Source organism: Lepisosteus oculatus, chromosome 12 (assembly GCF_040954835.1).
Source record: "Lepisosteus oculatus isolate fLepOcu1 chromosome 12, fLepOcu1.hap2, whole genome shotgun sequence".
Lineage (NCBI taxonomy): Eukaryota > Metazoa > Chordata > Actinopteri > Semionotiformes > Lepisosteidae > Lepisosteus > Lepisosteus oculatus.
In genome coordinates, this window is record NC_090707.1 from 37,057,918 (window position 1) to 37,077,978 (window position 20,061).

At 51.7% G+C, this 20,061-nt stretch overlaps 1 protein-coding gene across 4 annotated transcripts in view; it reads left to right on the forward strand.

Annotated features, from left to right (window-relative positions):
• Positions 1 to 20,061, forward strand: part of LOC102690345 (protein phosphatase 1 regulatory subunit 29) — a 125,298-nt gene that overhangs the window by 74,539 nt on the left and 30,698 nt on the right. For 3 of the 4 annotated variants that reach the window (XM_015359533.2, XM_015359530.2, XM_015359534.2), the window contains exon 3: positions 13,082 to 16,251. The exons of the other annotated variant lie outside the window; for it this stretch is intronic. In XM_015359533.2, coding sequence (XP_015215019.1) covers positions 13,492 to 16,251 — 2,760 coding nt within the window. In that variant the 5' untranslated portion in view covers positions 13,082 to 13,491. Of the gene's footprint in view, positions 1 to 13,081; positions 16,252 to 20,061 lie in introns of those variants that run through there. 4 annotated transcript variants of the gene reach the window in all.

Below are 20,061 nucleotides of genomic sequence, written 5' to 3' on the forward strand. Positions count from 1 at the left end.
AGGGATTGGCCTTGTATTGGGTTGACTTCTTAAAGTGTCCATCCATCAGTCCAGTTGTAGTATCTTATTGCTCTTTACTTATGAACTACTAACTCACAACCCCACATAGAGAATGTAAGCTTTAGTTCCTAACTGTTCAACAGCTTATTCATCGTCGCTTACGGCCATACAGGAGCACTGCCTGTGGTACCAAATAGCACCCTACACACCACGTCCACTACACTAAAAAGAAACCTTTCAACGGTTATGGCGTTTACACTAATTTGCTTCGGCTTTCTCGCAATGCTAGGAAGTAGAACTGAGTAAACGGACTTCTGACTTCATCATTTTTTTTGCTTATATAAAGTGAGCAGCCACAGACTGCTGTCTTACCATTCTTAGCGAACTTGGACTATATATACAGTACACGAATTGTACAAGAGGTCAGAAGGTGTTTCTGCCTTCCAGCATTGTGAAAGGGCCAACTTATATCCACATTCCCAGAATTCATAGCAACTCTATACGTGCCTCTTTCATAGTAATTAGCTCCAAAAGATCAGGTCCTCTCCCGAGTTCTACGCTCTCCGGGTTTCAAGGGGATGATGTCACTCCTGTAACCTGCTCAGCGCGCTGAGCCCTGTTTCATTAGCTTGTTTCCTCCCACCTTCCAAGGACAGGGTGACCAGGTTACTTTGCTGCCTCTGAACTGTCGCTGTCTGAGGGATCTTTCTCTCCCTTCACCGGGCTCATCGTTGCAGACTTCTACAACCTGTCGCGGAAACGTTTACTGTTAGAATAAATGGAGCCACAGAAAGTATTCTCTAATACTTAGTAAGGTCTTTTACTTCATATGGCAATATGGGGGCAAGCACTCACCACCAGCTCTGTGGGACTGAGCAGGCTCAACAGAGAAAAGAAAGTTTCATCCTTTACACATCAAGATGATGCAACATCATTATTTGTTGCATTAATCACGAGATCCAGCCCATTTCCCTTCCCCGTTGGGCAAGCCTTGCATATTTTAGGCAAAATACAATTGCCTACACGCAGTTCGCTCACACAACAGGCGGTTTGGGTTCTCTCGCACACTGTGTCTGCAGTTTCAAGATAAGCAAATCCTTGGACATGGCTTGCCTGGTGCGTCTGTAGATTCCGTTCCCGGACCTTCGGCTAAGCCTTGCTAATAACATTTTTGAGGCTAACCCTTTACTTACTTTTCTCTCACAAACCCTTGGTGTAAAGAACCTGCCCCCTGTTCTCGGTTTCAACCGCTCCGCCAGAGAGTTGTCACTTGTACCCTCATGGTGTCTGGGTTCAAGCCACGCTGGAGACCCTGTACTGGGCCTCTCTCTTCGACAGTACAGGCCAGAGCAGACGTGAACCCTGACATCCGAGCCACAGCCATGCACTGACTGCCCAGGCAAATCCCTTCACAGCAGCAGTAAATCAGGGGTTTCTTCTAACATAGGCCACTAAGCCACAAGAAAATCAATAGTGGGTCAAACAGAGGTGAGTATGTACATCATCACAACGTATAAACATTTATGTTTAGGGAGCAAGACTGTTAAATGCTGCACCAGTTATTAGTGTAGCGACCGAGGCTGGTTTTCCATGATGATTCTTCTCAGGTTTGACAGCACCTTGCTATTCGCCACTGTACCTTCGGGCAAATAGCCAAATTCACCCCCGCCAGCCTGGCACGCAGAGGTGACTCCTCGAAAGAGGAAGTCTTGAAAAGTGCTGCCTGCTGCATCTCGATTTCGAGGCCCGCTGCGTTAATTCGCTCCGACGCTGTCCGTGAAGATGAGTTCACACTTTCAAACAATTTCAGTCGCGCTGGAGCCAGCAGAGTTTCAGTCATAGTGATGCACTCTTGTACCAAGGCTCCTGCTGAATGTACCAATTCTCCTGTTGTGGTCTTTGAAAACAGTGTGCAGTCTGTTTGAGGTCTTGAGTGTTTTATATTTGTCTGAATATGGATGCAATTGCAATCTTGGCAATCATTCATACTAACATCTGTGTTTACACGATATGGCGAGGAGTCGTTGAAAGCTGTGCTTATGTGAACCAATAACATGGCAAAGGTATCTTTATGTGGACCAATCACATGGGGAAGGCTGTGTTTATGTGGACCAATCACAGGGGGAAAGCTGTTTATGTGGACCAATCACATGGCAAAGGTATCTTTATATGGACCAATCACATGGGGAAGGCTGTGTTTATGTGGACCAATCACAGGGGGAAAACTGTTTATGTGGACCAATCACATGGCAAAGGTATCTTTATGTGGACCAATCACATGGGGAAAGCTGTTTATGTGGACCAATCACATGGCGAAGGCTGTGTTTATGTGGACCAATCACATGGCGAAGGCTGTGTTTATGTGGACCAATCGCATGTAGAACTTGTATCAACCAATCAGTCTCATCCCAAACAAGATGCTCTGGTAGCTGGTGGGGGGTAAGGTTGGTCCGGTGGTGCCTGTGTTATGAAGTACAGCCCCAGTGCAGAGTGTCAATGCTTTGGAAAAGGCAGTTTGTAAAATATCTTTTTTTTTAATGACCCTCTCCCCTCTCCTCCCATCCAAAACCAGCAGGCTGCCATTGCTGTCAGTCCCTGTATCTCTGCAATGGCAGGGAAGGTACTGTAACTCTCTCTCTCTCTGTCTGTCTCAGTGACTCACTGCCTCTGAGCTCCAAGCTCCTGATTAGTAGGCTGCTTCGCAGGGACTGCCAATGCAAACACATGGGCTCGGCTCGCTAGCTCTCTCTGCTCTCGTCGGGTTTTAATTCTCGGCATATGTGGCCGTGCGGAGCCAGGAGAACAAAAAAAAACGACTCCACGTTCTGCCAATGAGGAAAAACAAAAAAAGACTAAACTTCTTGATATGCAAATACAATGTGTCTTTTTTTTATATAAAACAGAAGAAGAATTTGAACCTAGGGCCCCTGAGCGTGAGCCAGCCAGGAAAATGCTTTGCTGTTAAAACCCGATGTGTGTTTAGACTTTGTGAATGTGTAGATTTCTGTACCGACAGAATGGAGTTATGGGACACATGATGGACAGCACAGAATCGACACAAAGGTCAAAGGTCATAGTAGATGTGATGTATAGTTTAGATTAGACTTTAGGTCAGGGGTGGGCCATCCTGTTCCTGGACCACCAGTGAGTCTGGGGGGGTTTGCATTCCAACTCCGATCTTAAGCAACCTGAATCAGCTCATTATTGGCTTAATAAGAACAACGTAGCAGCTTCTTCTAACTGCTGCTTTGAAGAGACCTGCAGAAACAACAGGCCCTGCAGGATTCGACACACCTGCAATAGATGTTCCCAGTCCAGATCTATGCCGCGAAAAGAGGCAAAAGGTATTACAAAGTGGTGTTCTCTCCCACATAAAGAACTAAGCCATTTGTCCCTAAATGCACCCGAGTTCTCTTGAGTTCTCAAAAATACCTGTTAGCGTCCGCTCCTCAGAGTGCTGGCTTGCAGCAGGGTGGGTGTCAGAGCTCTGGTCAGCTCCTGAGACGGAGATTAGATGATGATGATGAGGCTTTAATGTACCGAGCCACTCGCCTCTCAGCTTGTGATCTCAGATTTGAGCGTCTTTTACACCAGTCTCTACCTGTTTGTACCTCTCACTCCGAGGGAACAAGCTTGTTAAGCTGTATGCGCCTAAACAGGATCAACAACTCGAGTTCCCCCCTCCCCCCTAAATCCGGCCTCTGGTTGAACTGAGGGGCCGATCGGAACGTTCTGTAGCTATCGCTTTTGGCAGGGCTCGTCTTTGCAAATAGGAGAGAAAAACAGCAAACAGGCCAGTGTGCGATGCAACCTTGAATTTGCCATCCTCCCTCGGGCTTGACATTGCGGTCAGCGCCAAGCTGAAGGGCACGTTCCAGTCCCTTCCGCCCTCTGAAGCCCACGAAGGAAACGGTGTCCCATCTGGAGCAGGGAATCCGGGCCCGGAGGTTGGCTCCCCGGCCCTCTCTGCCGGCTTTCTGACTCTCCCTGCCAGACCGCAGCCTGTTCACGGTTGGCCACACCATGCACAACCCCCGAGAGGACACTGCGATATGATAGTGCTGTCCAGAAGGAAAAGACGACATTACTGAAAGCAGTGCTGTCACATCATGGTGGCTGGGGGCAGGGGGGGGGGGGGTATTTCTTTACCAGTGAATTGGGTTGTAAATTCTGTCTCAGTGCTGGAACCGAAACTAGTTTCCATTAAAAAGCTGCTATCATATTGTCCTTTGCCCAGAGCCCTGTCACCGTCATTGACAAAACAGTGTTTGATGTCTGCTTGCAGGCCATTTGTCATTATAGAGTCGATACCGCAGCTGGGTTATGTCTCATGTAGCATCGTGAGCCGACATGTGGCAAACCCAGGAGGAAAGGTCTAACGCAACTAGAATAAACTGGACTACTAGACTACAATGAATAGTTTTCAACGCGCAGTCTCCAGGGTTGAACGGAGGAGGCGGCCGGTGGGTCTGATCCAAGCGTTTCCGGAGTCCTCAAAGGGGCCGACGCCGTTGGCGTCTTCAGGGGAGGCTTTCCAAGCGGAGAGCGGGAGGGCGTGTCTTCTACACAGCCTGCTGGGTGAGTGTGTGAACATGTGTCTCGAACTGCACGCACACGCTCCCGCGTCCTCCCGAGCACTGCTCGCCGTCCACGTCCACGCGCCAATGAACGCCCTTCCCTTTTCAAACAGCTGGCTCTCCGCTTGGCCCTCGCTCACCGTCGAGCTTCTCCACCACTTCCTATTCCAGAAGACTTGGATTTCACGCTTCTGTCCTTTCTGGCTTCGACTCCTAGCCGTCGTTCTTCTTGGATCTGTTGGACCCGCGACCTTGATAGCAACCATGGCCGGACGCCACCGGAGATGGCTACGCACAGGGTCCGGCCAGGACACGGACGCCGTCTTCTTCCCGGTCGAGATCCTCGGATCAGCTGGCTGATGAGGCCTAAATGAGGCCAACGGCTGCTTTTTGTGTGTCACCTTCCTTCTGTGCTTCCACGAGCTTGGTGGAGTCGGTCACGAGCAACGCGCTGCTCTTCACAGCAGCTGGTAGGAGGCCGGTGTAAGACCGCTCATCCAGGGCCCCGCTATGACGTAACGCCCTAGTAACCCAGTAGTAGTGAACTCTCCTGTGGCTGCAGGCCAGCCTGCTGGGAGTTGGGAGGCACCTTTCCCATGAGCACTCTGGCCGGGGCAGCTGGGAGGGGGCGGAGCTGCCCTGACGTTTGTTTCCACGGAAACACAAGAGGGATAAAAAATGGCTGAATTCTGTCACAGAAGTGGTGATTTCGATCCACACTGAGCTTGACGTTGAGAACGTTTACTCCATCTTTTTGGCTCTCCGAGACGGAACAGCAAAAGCGGCATCTTATATGAAATATGGAATCCGAATATGAATTGACAGATGAAAACGCCGGGAGTAGAAACCGCGTGTGGGGGGGGGCTGGCGGGCGGCGTTCCGGTCAGTCTGCCTGCGAGTCCAATCAGGGCTGGACCGAGAGCTGTGGGGATAGGAGTTCCAAAAAACGTGTCCGATGTCGTGCGGCAAAATTGAATTTTAAAAACGAGCGGCCAAGTGAAACATCCCCCTAAATTGGTTCCCAAAAAAAGGGGGGGATAAGTCTGAAGTGTTTTATTCAAGCAAAGAGGTGAAAAATTAGAGCCCACAGGCCTGAAAAGGGAATTCAATTTATTTCAGCCTGGTCTGCTCAGTGGCTGCAGGCCACAGTCCCTGGTTTGGACACCTCTGGGAGGGCAGCCAGTCACTTGCAACAACTCACACACACACACACACACACACACACACACACACACACCTCCGAGTCCTCCCCTGGTCTGCATATGTCTCCGCACTCTACCCAAGCCCTGCTTTGTACAATGGTGGGCAGAAAATCATTTTCCCTAGTCTTCTGGATCTGCTACCATTTCTGTCCACGCGAGACCGGGCATCAGAGCGACGTTTGGTCTCCTTGTGTTTTAGGCAGGTCCGTTGCCGATCGGGGCAGGGGTGGGCAGCAAGGGATCGAGTACTAGGATCCGCCTGTTCTGTGTCTTTAAACCTGATGGTTAAATCGGGCAATTACAGCGCCGCTGTGCAAGCTTATCCTCCATTGTTCATCTCATATTTGACTCCACGTCCTACAGTACGTTACTCCTGGATGAACTAACCCATCCTGACAACCGGCGCAGTAATGAGCTTCCCCCCTTCCTGCCGAGACCCAGCTCTGATTCCGTCTGCCAGGACGAGGTGCCTGTGCGCCGTGAGACTGGAGTGTGCAGGAAACCCCACATCGGGGGGCTGAGCAGGGAAAGGAGAGCCTGGGCAGCTCGTCTTCGCCATCACCGCCCCGATCTCTCCTGAACGTCTGATGCCCGTCGAGGGCAGTGGAGCGCAGGGAAATTTGTAAATGCATGCTGAAAGCGCTCGCCGGCGTTAAATGTTTTTTTTTTTCCCTTCTCCATTGTCAGCATCCTCTGTGACAGGGCCCATAGCACTGCCAGTCTGTGGCACTGGACTCCAGTGTAGCCAGCTCCTCCGTTGTCGTACTGATTGTGCAAATAATAGGTTTATTCCATGCTGAAAAAAAGAAGAAAGAAAACACAACGTTTCGGCCGTGGAGCCTTCTTCAGGTGTGACAGTCAGGTGTGACTCTTTCTTCTTTTTTTCAGCATGGAATAAACCTATTACTTGTTCCTTTGCAGCCTACGCATGCTGACGCAGCTACCCACCTGATTGTGCAAATGATCACTCCAATCGTTAAGGAGCAGACTGGTGCTAATCAGTGTCACAGAGTGCAGTGGATGAAGCACTGCATAGCTTTGACTTATTGGCCAGTGTTGGGTAAAAGTACTTTTGGAAAGTAACCCATTACAGTTACTTGTGCAAGGGATTACTTTATTAACAAGAAGCTGGTGGCAGTTTTTGATGATTGTAACTATATTAGTGGATATAATGATCTAACTGGTGTTTGTCAACTTACGAAGGATTTATTTCTTAAATGAATTACTTTAAAGCAATTTCTCCCGAGTTCCTATTTAAAAAAAGAAATCCCTTTCACAAGCCACTTGTAACTGTCGCAGATTGCTGTTTAAAAGTGACGTTCTCTGACCCCGTAAATACAAATCGAACAGTTTCATCAGCATTCAGGGCAGCTCTCCGCTGCCAGAGAAAAGCCGTATTGAAGAAAAATAGAGTTTGCTTTCAATCAGACGACCAAGAGGCGTCACGCGATGGGTCGCTCTCCATTGGGTGACAACAGCGTCGCCTGTCTAGCATTCTGATGTCGCCTGGCTACTGCAGCAAAGCAGTCCTCGTTCTTTGTCTCTGGTCGGGTGTGCTGCACGTGGGGGTAGGGACAGTCAGGACCTCCAGTGTTTGCTCTCTCCTGTAGGATCCGAGCATCCCCAGCCGGCCTCCAGCTCCGCCTGCTCCACTGTCTCCCATGAAGCTCTTTCCTTCACGGCGACGATGAGCACGGAAAATGTGCCTGTTCCGTTTGTTTGCTCTGTCAGATGGCCTGCGAGGATTTGTTTAAGACTGACTCCTCCGCACTTTTGGAGATGCTTTCAGGGCAGGAGAGATGTCTGGAGCCATGACACATCTCCTCGCAGCCCTGCCTCTCTCGGACAGCCAGCATGTGTTCTGGTTGAGGGGCGCAGATCGCCTTTTAGCGGTGTCTGATTTAAGTAGCGGCGGCCTTTGTTTTTTTTTCCTCTCCCTACTTCTGCTTCTCTCTTGACACACTGGCTGGTCGAGGAGTGCACCTCAAGCTCCAATTATAGTAGGTTATGACTGAGAGGCGGTTGATGTCCGTCATCTTGCATCCTTCGGTAACTCTATTCAGCTCGTTCAGCCATTTCTCACAACTGCCCAAAGGACTACACTTCAAACCTGGCACTGAAACAAGAATCCAAGCTAACCAAAGGAAATTAGCAGTGGATGTGTCTAAGACTGAATGTTAGGACAATGTACTGCTTCATCCACAGAGCACTAGGACATCTGGGATGAGCTCTATCCCATGTTATTGGAGCCCACTCTCTGGAACTCTGAGAATGAGATTCAGGGATCAATCAGCAATTGAGTATCCAAACTGGGATGAAGAGAGCACCTCTAGTCTGCAGCCTGTTAGCATAAAGACTTAGTGTTCTGGCATTTATCTTTTCTGTGACAGCAAGGATCTTTATTGCTCAGGATTTGGGCGATAATAGCAGACTTAAGCATGTTTATTTTATCTCTTGATTGAATCTGGTAAGTAAAAGCTGTAAAACAAATCACACTTGAAAGATCGTGCCCGAACATAAAGGATTGCTGTAACTCTACTGCTATTCGTCTTCAATATGCGTTATGAGCCTCAGCCCTCTCAAATTATCTGATCACTTTTTTGGGGGGTTTGAGTAACGCATGGCAGGCTGGCAGTTCATGCTGCGTTTGTGCTTGTCGCCGTGTCATAGCTGTGCAATCACACGATCCCGCGCTGATGTGGAAGCTGTTTGTCCAGCGATCCAACCATTATCAGAAAGCCACAGCAAGCAGGAGCCCAGGCTGGATACACAGGGACAGGACTGAGAGCACATGACTGCTGTCCCCATGGATGGGCAGATTTCCCAAGAGGCACTGTAGGCACAGTGCCCAGGGCCCACAAAGTTTTAGGGCCTACGAAGGAGGGAAACACTAGTGACTGACGAGAAACGAGCTGAAACAACGTGCTTGCGAGCGACTCTAGGTGCTCCAAATCACTCATCATATGCTATCCAGCGGCCGTTCTAGAAGTATCGAAGTGATGGGCGCTCGGCTCGCTCCATCAATCGCGCGGTTTAGCATTCGAATAGCTGAAAGTGCAGCGTGTCAATCAACGCCATTCAATTGGCGTTCAGCCCTCTTTTTGCACATCTGCATGGAGTGAGAGGGCCTGGGGCCAAAATCCGGCCCTGCGAATGGGACACCAGTCCACTGCGGGGCCACCCAGGATGGTGGCCTCCTGGAACTTCTGGAAGAACACGCATACGCTACGCCATGCCAGGACGCAGGTACAGCGAGACAGTGGCCCTGGAATGCCATTCCCCCCTGCTGAGGAGCCCAATACATAGTGCCCCACTCCTTCTGTATCAGGTCCCACTGCTACAGGGACAATGGTTTTTCTCACTTCATTCCCCCACTGTGTGTCCCTTTCTCTCTCGTTCCCCAATAACTGGACCCTTCTTTCCTCCCCGCTCCCCCAGAACACCGTAGCCGTTTCATTCTGTTCCCTCTTCCCCTGCTCCCCGGGGTCCTGTAGGTCCGGCATGATCCCCGACGCTGAATGCTTGACAGACGGGATCATTCGGCTAACGGAGACGAAGGAGCACACTGCAAAGGTTTTGATTCACTTTCTCCTGTGAGGCACTGGAGCGTCCCTTACGGTCTGCCTGCGAAGTAGACCCCAAGGCACACAGAATACTGTGACTGGGGCGGGGAGACTCCTCTGACTGGGGCCACAGCATTGTTTTCTCATGGTCCTGCTTCCCTGAGGCTCTGTAGCACGGGAGCTGTGCAACTATCATCCTCCACACACACACACACCCCCCCAGCTGTGAGGAGGCGTTGCCGAAGGGCCTTATTCTCCAAGCCGGAGCGGTAGACTGACAGCGCGCTGCAGCGGGGACCGCGCGCGGCGCTGAGCGTTTGACCGCGCTAACGGGCGATGACGGGTGGTCAGGGCCGCGGGGAGCTGCTGCAGGCGCAGGCGTGCGGAGCTGGCGGGGATGTTAATGCGCCGGTCCGGGAGGCTCACAGTGATGGTTTAAAGCAGCTGCTCTCACTCACATCCCCCCCCAGGACTATTGCAGCCCCAAAAGGCCGCAATCCAGTTTGGAGTCCTCTCGGTTTCCCAATTACGGTCACTACTTATACTTATTCAAATTAGTGAGTGATATGTTAATGCCCCCAGTGCTGCCCTATAGCTCTGCCATGATGCCCTCAGTTTTGTCCTATAGCTCTGCCACGATGCCCTCGGTGCTGTCCTATAGCTCTGCCACGATGCCCTCGGTGCTGCCCTGTAGCTCTGCCACGATGCCCTCGGTGCTGTCCTATACAGGTAGCTCTGCCTCGATGCCCTCAGTGCTGTCCTATAGCTCTGCCACGATGCCCTCAGTTTTTCCCTATAGCACTACCACGATGCCCTCAGTGCTGCCCTGTAGCTCTGCCACGATGCCCTCGGTGCTGTCCTATAGCTCTGCCACGATGCCCTCAGTGCTGCCCTGTAGCTCTGCCACGATGCCCTCAGTGCTGTCCTGTAGCTCTGCCACGATGCCCTCGGTTTTGCCCTATAGCTCTGCCTCGATGCCCTCAGTGCTGCCCTATAGCTCTGCCACGATGCCCTCAGTTTTTCCCTATAGCACTACCACGATGCCCTCAGTGCTGCCCTGTAGCTCTGCCACGATGCCCTCGGTGCTGTCCTGTAGCTCTGCCACGATGCCCTCGGTGCTGCCCTATAGCTCTGACACGATGCCCTCAGTTTTTCCCTATAGCACTACCACGATGCCCTCAGTGCTGCCCTGTAGCTCTGCCACGATGCCCTCAGTGCTGCCCTGTAGCTCTGCCACGATGCCCTCGGTGCTGTCCTGTAGCTCTGCCACGATGCCCTCGGTTTTGCCCTATAGCTCTGCCACGATGCCCTCAGTGCTGCCCTATAGCTCTGCCACGATGCCCTCGGTGCTGCCCTATAGCTCTGCCACGATGGCCTCGGTGCTGTCCTATAGCTCTGCCACGATGCCCTCGGTGCTGTCCTATAGCTCTGCCACGATGCCCTCAGTGCTGCCCTGTAGCTCTGCCACGATGCCCTCAGTGCTGTCCTATAGCTCTGCCACGATGCCCTCAGTGCTGCCCTGTAGCTCTGCCACGATGCCCTCGGTGCTGTCCTGTAGCTCTGCCACGATGCCCTCGGTTTTGCCCTATAGCTCTGCCACGATGCCCTCAGTGCTGCCCTATAGCTCTGCCACGATGCCCTCGGTGCTGCCCTATAGCTCTGCCACGATGGCCTCGGTGCTGTCCTATAGCTCTGCCACGATGCCCTCGGTGCTGTCCTATAGCTCTGCCACGATGCCCTCATTGCTGCCCTATAGCTCTGCCACGATGCCCTCGGTGCTGCCCTATAGCTCTGCCACGATGGCCTCGGTGCTGCCCTGTAGCTCTGCCACGATGCCCTCGGTGCTGCCCTATAGCTCTGCCACGATGCCCTCAGTGCTGTCCTATAGCTCTGCCACGATGCCCTCAGTGCTGTCCTATAGCTCTGCCACGATGCCCTCGGTGCTGTCCTATAGCTCTGCCACGATGCCCTCGGTGCTGTCCTATAGCTCTGCCACGATGGCCTCAGTGCTGTCCTATAGCTCTGCCACGATGGCCTCAGTGCTGCCCTATAGCTCTGCCACGATGCCCTCAGTGCTGTCCTATAGCTCTGCCACGATGCCCTCAGTGCTGCCCTATAGCTCTGCCACGATGCCCTCAATGCTGTCCTATAGCTCTGCCACGATGCCCTCAGTGCTGTCCTATAGCTCTGCCATGATGCCCTCGGTGCTGCCCTATAGCTCTGCCATGATGCCCTCGGTGCTGCCCTATAGCTCTGCCACGATGCCCTCAGTGCTGCTGTCACGCTCCCAGTATCCCCTTTGTGAGTCTAATTCCATTACATCACTCTCCACCTCTTACTCTCCTATCTGTCCTAATTAAGTAATCCTGGGGGCTGAATGACTGTATGTGGGCTCTTTAATCAGATCACCCCTCTAGTGGCTTGAAATAAGAAGGGAGTGGAGAGTGAAGTGAAGCAATGTGAGGAAAAGAAGAGGGACAATGGAAGTTCCTGCCCTCCAGACAGCTGTGTTACCAGGAACAATGTGTGTGATTTGCTTTGCAGGCTTGCTGGGGCTGTCCTCTGCATTTATACAAATTGAACTTAATTTCCAGTGATCACAGCTCTAATGCACTTCACTACAATCCCTCTGTGATTTATCCGATAAACACTTGTAAGGACTGTGCAGTACAGTACTACTTACATGAGTACTCAAGTACCCAACTGGCTGGGTTGCTATTTACTATAAGATTATTATACATAAAATGAATTGAATGCCTGCTTTTCTCTCAGCCTTCTTTTGTTCTTGTTTAGACTCATTAAAAAGAAGCACCAGAGAAGAACTATTAACAGCTCTCATAGCGGGCTACGTCCTGGATGGGACACCAGTCCATTGCAGGGCAAACAGACACAGACACACACTCACACCAGGGCCAATTTTCCCAGAAGCCAATTCACCCACCAGCCTGAAACCCACGCAAACGCAGGGAGAACAGGCAAACTCCACACAGTCAGCGCCTCAGGAATTGACCCCAGAACTGCGAGGCAGCAATGCTAAACACTGCACTACCACGCCGCCCACTCAGTTTGTAAGAACCCAAATAAGTATCCACGACAGACATATTCCGGTTCTCCTTGTTTGTTTTCTAATACTCTCCTGGCTGCAAGGAGACTATGTAAATATGATGCAAATCAAATCAGCTGATAACGGATGGAGACTTGCTGTCATCAGAACGCTGAACCGAAGAAAACATGATGAGCATGTTGAAATTCTGCTTTGGTGCCAAACATTCACTGGTGCCTTGTGGCTCCAAGGCACTCATGAAGTAGTAACTTGCACAACCCCTAAAATATTAGTCACATATCACAAGGGCGCAGTGACAAATAAAAGGCAGGCCCAATAATTTTATAAAAAGCATGCCTGCAGCAAATGACAGAGGCAGAAGCGAAAAACATCTGAAATCGACTTAAGAAAATTGCGGATCAAAATGTGGTGCAGGAGAGATCGGATAAAGACAAGGTTATTTTTAAAGTTGCGGTGTGTGACTACTTGGGTGAAGCTTGGTCTTCTTTCGCTTTTAGATCTGACCTCTTATTTTCATCCCTCTCAAGTCGGAACATTTACTGTACAAATCTAGGATACTGGTATCCGAACGCTGTCGAGCGAGAGCGTCCACTTTTCGTCTCTGTCTGAGAATGCTGGGTATTGGCTGCTGTGGCCGAGCGGATGACCCAAAATGTCTGTCGTTTCTTTCTGCAGAATCCTCTTTTTCTGCTCCAACTCTGCTCTCCGCCCGGGCAGCTGAGAAAGGGGAGCTGAGGGGTGAAGATCCGAAGGCAGAAGACGAATCGGTGCGAGAAGAAAGAAGCCATGAACAAGGCCTGTAATACCCAATGTTTTAGCCCAACCCAGAGATACCCAAGATGGGCACACTGCTAGCCACCATGCCAACGAATCACCTGTGATCAGCCTTCTCTTAAAAAGCGCCAACCCCACCCGCATCAGCCCCCCAGTTTCACTCCCCCTTCCTCCTCACACAGCCCCCTCCCCTGTCCCCTCCCTGCTCCCTCTCTCTGTGCCCCTCACGTCATACTGTAATCCCATCTAGACTCCTTCCCTGTTTGCCCTGCCTTTGACTCATCCTCCTGCTGAAGCACAAGCCCCCCATTATGCCTAAAAGATTCAGAAGCCCCTTCCTCCACCTTTCTGCCTCGGCTACCCCGGTCCTCCTCCTCCTGCTCCCCTCCCTCCTGCACCTGCCCCCTCCTGCTGGAGCTGACTGTTGGCTGATCGAGGGGGACAAGGGCTACGTCTGGCTGGCCATCTGCAGTCAGAACCAGCCCCCGTACGAGACCATCCCACAGCACATCAACAACACCGTGCACGACCTGCGGCTCAACGAGAACAAGCTGAAGGCCGTCTTCTTCAGCTCCCTGAGCCGCTTCACCAACCTCACCGACCTCAACCTCACCAAGAATGAGATCTCCTACATCGAGGATGGGGCCTTTGCAGGCCAGTCCAACCTCCAAGTCCTACAGCTGGGCTACAACAAGCTCACCAACCTGACCGAGGGCATGCTGAGGGGGTTAGGGCGCATGCAGTGTCTTTTTGTGCAGCACAACCTTATTGAAGTCATCTCGACCAATGCTTTCTGGGAGTGTCCCAGTCTGACCAGCCTGGATCTGTCATCCAACAAACTGGCCCGCCTGGACCCTGCTACCTTTACTGGGCTCAGTCGGCTGATGGTGTGCGAACTTGCCGGCAACCCCTTCCACTGCGGCTGTGACCTCTATAGCTTCCTGACCTGGCTGGAAGCCTTTAATAACGTGACCCACACCTATGACCGACTGCAGTGTGAGACACCTCGTGATTTCTTTGGGTACCCCTTGCTAAGCCCTTTGCCAGGACATGGCCGGAATGCAAGGACCATGCTGGCTTCCGCTTGCCGGGATGGGGTCATGTCCAAAATTTCTACCACTACCCCAGATTTTGAGGGTTCTGGGAGTAGTTATATAACAGAGAGGACCTTTCAGGTCTTCACAACGCCCCCTTCAAGCAGTTCCCCCAACCTTACCCTTAAGGTTCAGCAAGTGTCACTCTCATCTGCCTCCCTCCTGGTCCATATCCCCAAGCCCTACAGCAAGATGTACATCCTGGTGCAGTACAACAACAGCTACGTCTCTGACGTGATGAACCTAAAGAAGGCAAAGGAGATCATCACCCTGAACAAGCTCAAGGCACATACCAACTACACCTTCTGTGTGGCCTCCATTCGCAACCAGCAGCGATTTAACCACACCTGCGTCTTCTTCTCCACTCGCCTGCCAAGTCCAGATGACATGCGGCCCAGTCCTTCTACCACCACACACTACATTATGACCATACTGGGCTGCCTCTTTGGGATGGTCATTGTGCTGGGGCTGGTCTACTACTGCCTGCGCAAGCGCCGCATGCAGGAGGAGAAACAGAAGTCCATCAGCGTCAAAAAGACAATCTTAGAGATGAGATACGGACCAGAGGCTGTAGCAGCTGTCGCTGCGGCAGCATCGGGTGACCCCTCGGCCATGCAGAAGCTCCATGACCAAGTGCACCATCAACACCATCATGGCAAGATCCCCGCCTCCTCTTCTGCGAGCTCTGGGATGCACCAGGGGTCGGGCAACACCTGCTCGTCCCGACTCTCCGCCATCCCCCAAGCTGAGAAGATGGCCTCGGCTTTCTCTGAGGCCATGGCCGCTACAAAGGGCAACTACATGGATGTGCGGACTTCTGGGTCTGGGGAGGGGTCGGAGAGGAGAGGAGGGGGGGGAGCAGCAGGGGGCATGGGGGAGGATGACCCACGGGAAGATGAGGGAACCGATCCCGGGGAGGACTCGGAAGAGGACGGCCAGGGTTCGGCCTCCGAGATCTCCACCATCGCAAAGGAGGTGGACAAAGTCAACCAGATCATCAACAACTGCATCGATGCACTCAAGCTGGACTCGGTGGCCGTGGCGGCGGCGGCGGCGGCGGCGGCGGCGGCAGCCTCAGGCCCCCCAGGTGCCACGTCCCCCCCACCCCAGCTGCCTCCGTGCTCCTCCTCTTCCTCAACCCGCGGGCTGATCCCGGTCTCCTCCAGCATGTCGGAAGCCTGTCACTCCGGCCAGATCATCGCCTCCCCAAAGCTTCCCCCTCCACCCATGGCTCCTCTGGTCCTCCCGCTCTCAGAGCGTGTGGGCATCAGTGGCGGGGGCTTCCTCTCACCGCCTTACCGGGACCCCCCTCCTGCCTCCTCCTCATCAAGGCCCCTCCAGAGGCAGCTGAGTGCCGACGCAGCGGTCGTGGTCCTGGGATCGGTCAAGAAGCGTTGCAGCGTCTCCTCCAGCGGGTCCATCAAGAGTGCCCGGGTCTTCAGCCTGGATGTGCCTGAACCCCGCAGCCCCGATTCCTGCAAGTACACCGAAAAAGGGAGTCCTCTGGGCTGTGGGGAGCCCCTGGAGAAGTTGCCTCTTGTGGGGGGGAGCGGGGGAGGGGGAGGGAGCTCCGGGGCTGGCATCCAGCAGCACCTGGAGGTGGGGCCAGCCTACCACTGCTCGGAGCACCGCCATTCCTTCCCTGCGCTCTACTACGAGGGCTCCTCCGATTCCCCCTCCTCCCAGAAGGCCTCTTTCCTCAAGCCCCTGACACGCTCCAAACGGGACGCGGCCTCCTACTCTCAGCTCTCGCCCCGACATCACTACTCTGGTTACTCCTCCAGCCCCGAGTACTCCTCTGAGAGCACCCTGAAGATCTGGGAGCGCTTCCGCCCCTACAGGAAGAGCCCCCGGGAAGAGGCGTCCTACGTGGCGGCGGGGCATGCGCTGCGCAAGAAAGTCCAGTTTGCCAAGGATGAGGATCTGCATGACATCCTGGATTACTGGAAGGGGGTGTCGGCTCAACAGAAGCTGTAATGGGGAGGAGGAGTGGAGGGGGTGGGGCTGTTTCCAAGAAGGAAAGGAGCCGATAGAGACCCTTTCTTAGACAAAAGCGGGGAGGCAGTGGAGGAACAAGGTCAGGTGTGTGTAGGGACAACAGGGAGGTACAGAACAGTCCCACCAAACATATCCTTCAAGAGCGTAAATACCCATGGGCACATGTCCAACACTAAGGGACCATATTCCCAGAAGTCCAATCTCTGTGGGTCACTCATGATAAATTTACTACCATGCTTCATTTGCTGCTTCTTTTCCTTTCTGTGTTTCTCTCCCTAATTAGACAAAACTCAAGGACCTTATGAAACATCCCATAAACGGCCCAGAATACCCCTTTAAGAGTATCCCCGCGGACGAGGTTTGAACATGCTAACAATTTGAAAGAATTAGGGATGACTTCATTCAAGTTCCAGCTCAAGGTTGCAGAGACATCTCAAGAGCTTCCTCTGACAAAGACGAAAGGTGTGGTTTTTGATCAGATGGGCTAACAGCTCAAGGGCCCAGGGAGGTATAGTGTTCCTTACGTTTTCGTATGGTGTTCAAAGTATTAGGAGATTTGAAAGAAATGGGAGAGCAAATTGAGCATGGTGGAAAAAGTTTTTTTTTTCTAAATGTGGTGAAAGCCCAGGGGTTGCTATTGGTAAATACACATCAGGTTGTCCGTAGTCAACAAAGACAGGAACTGGTAGGCTTGTGCAAATTTCCAGTGTGGGCGCCAACGCCGCCTATAGGATTGAGTTGACAAATCCCAACCCAAACCAAAACCAAAGATCTCTTCCTGTCCTTTTCATTGAATTCTGCTCTTTAAAAATAATGACAAATGCACAAAAGGATGTCGCTTCCCAGAGTAGAGGAAGTCAGTGCTGTTCTGCTAAGTCTGAGAAGCTAAATCAACCTCCAACCTGGCCCCCTTACAGAAAACCCTAGGCAGAGAGAGCCATACCTGAACTAGACGGGAAAGATGAGACGGCTGTTGATGGTGGTAAATTCACTTCTCTTTGTTTTATGGGACCACGTCCGTGATTTGTTTATCCGTTGTATCTTGAGGTTTTGCCTTGCTCTCCCTGTGCTTTACAGCATCCTGGTTTGCCGTTATAAATACCAATGAGGCCCGTGCGACACTCGTGTACTGGTTTCGCAGTAAAAGCATGGTACACCCCACAAGAGAAATCGGCAAAAGCAAAGCAAATTGATGGAAAATCTACTATAAAGAAAAGCCGTGCCTGAAGCTGGCAATTTACCACCCCATACAACCCATTACCTGGGTTAACCTCCTGCCTATATGAGAGAGTGCAGTGATGCAGCAGTTCATTAGTTACTATTATAGGTTGGGGCTTCACTGATGGAGCCTTCCTCATTTGAGGCATGAAGAGCTACATGCGCGAAAGCCACCCGTCTAACTCATTTGCGCTTTTGAGAACGGCCTAATTCTGCATCCTATATAAAGCCACACAACGAAAACAACCCAGACACAAATTGAAAAAACGAGAATTTTTTTTTTATAGGTCAGACTTTCATTTGCAGCCAGCTCCTTTAGCAAATTAATTAGCAATTAGCTGAGCGGGTGCCCCCAAGGGATGCTGATGCAATTAACACTTCCAGATTTGATCAAAATTAATCGGGTTCTCACCTCCAGATTTTCCCAATTTCACCTTTAGGAACTGTCACAAAGCAGATTTCATCTCTGCTGTTTTCCTCCTTATTTGTCCTGGGTTGCATTACATGTGTGCTTTACAGTTCTCCGACATTGATTTTGCGACCTGCCCACATAACACATGAAGACGGGATGGAATTCTGTAAATATACCTCTTTTGCAGCCAGTGAGTTTGCACATTGAAAAGCCAGTTAAGCAAGTTTACTTTTCAATTCTATCTCCAATGCGCTTAAATCCACATTTCTGGTGAGGTGCTGATCACCTGAAGCTTCTCAAAGGGAAGATTTCAGAGAAGTAATTGCAGGGAGTAAAAACTGGGAGATTTGTTTTCCTAAACCTGCAATCGTACCTCAGGGAAGAGCTCTACCCAAGGAAGGATGTAGTCAGGGAAGCAGGGGTAGGATGTCTGACATCCCAGACTAAAGATTTCCCATTTCTGGGTCTTCTCCCATATAAAAATAAGTAGATTAAGTTCAGGGACACCATGCTGACAAAATTGTTAAATTCGTTGTGTGATCTAAAGAGTCAAGAGGAATTTTTGGACGTCCCTAGAATTAGCTTCATTTTATAGCGAGTTTTTGCTCTCTCTTCTTTGCTCTTCCATGCCCAGTGAGCAGCTAATCAGCAAGGTCACCTGTGAGATGAGAGAGGCACGGCTGGGAGTCTTTGTGAGCTTCAGGGCTCGGGTTGAATTAAGGGAAAATGAAGAGTACAGCTCAAGGCAAGGAAGATTGCACAAGCCAACTACGATATAAACAACTCTCTGTAGGCAAACGGCACTGATGCACGACATGGGAAGAGACTGCAAACTCCGCTCTCCTTCAAATAGAGGTGTACAGGTAGAGCTACCAGCCTTTGACAGTGTCCTCGCTTGGCAAACATGCGAGCAAACCCTGCCGTCAATATGTGATGGCAAATTTTCCAGTTTGTCAGATTACTGCTGACAGGATCGGCAGTTTCACGGCCATTTGAAATTGCAAAGAAGAGTGTAATACCCAGTTTGTGCCCTGAGAGATTCCTTCGCATAAACGGAGGCAGGGATGTTAAATAATGGTGACACTCTGAAAGATTCATAGCCTCTCTCTGCCTCTTTAGGCGAGAGCACGATTGCCTCACTAGGCAACCAGCTACTATTGATAAAAGTAATTCCCCGCAATAATTTGTCAAAGCGAACACCCACCCTTGAACCTCGCCAGCTTCCTGATTAAATCTCAAACATCTGAAGTTGACGCAAAGAGTCCTCGGCTATTTTCTCACCTGAACATCTCTTAAAGAGGAGCCACTCTCTCCAGCTGTAAGGAAGGGTTAGTTCTGCCTGGTTTTGCAAAGTGGAGACATTCGTTCCAAAGGCGTGCTTATTGCTTCACGAAAGGAATTAGCCAGAGAAACAGACCGTGGGTTTGCCTTGGGAATAGAGGTGAATGGGGGGAGAGAGGGGGTTGTTTATGCACTGGTTTTGCTTTAGGCTCAGGGAAAAGAGCTTCGCAGCGCTCAGAAAGCAGATCTGGGAAGGAATTCCTGCCAAGAGCAGGTGGCCCTACGTGGTCATATCTCTTTTTATTTACTGGGGGGGGATCATTTGAGCCCTGGATACACCTGCCCTGGGACTAGATTCAATCACAACTTTGACCCCACCCCACCCCACCCCTCGGCCAGTCCTAAACTGCCAAACACACCGTCACCGCCGCTAGTCAGGATGTGGGCTTTGGGAATTTGCTTCCCGGCAGGCGGATCAAAGCTTTGATTCGATCCGGTTCCTAGTTCCTCCACTCCAGAGCAACTGACCAGTCCGGCCACCCCACCGTTAAACCTGTGCTGCCAAAGGTCCTCTTCTCAAGATCCACAGGCCTCCAGCTCCTCCACTGGGAAAGATACTGGGGGGAGAGGGGGTGGTGGTGGGAAGGGCTGTATTCAAGCTGAACAGGGGCCTACGAGAGGCGAACACCAGGACCGGACCCGCTATACCGCTGTGGCTCTGGGGGGGGACGGGTGCTGGCCTTTGGCAGCTTGGCGCGGTAGCCACTGCGCGGACTGGGGCCCCTCCCGCCGCCTCCCTGCAAGGGTCGCCCGCGGCTCCCATCAGCCCCGGCGAGGCACCACAGCGGGTTTCTCGGGTCCGCGCCTCCACGTCGAGG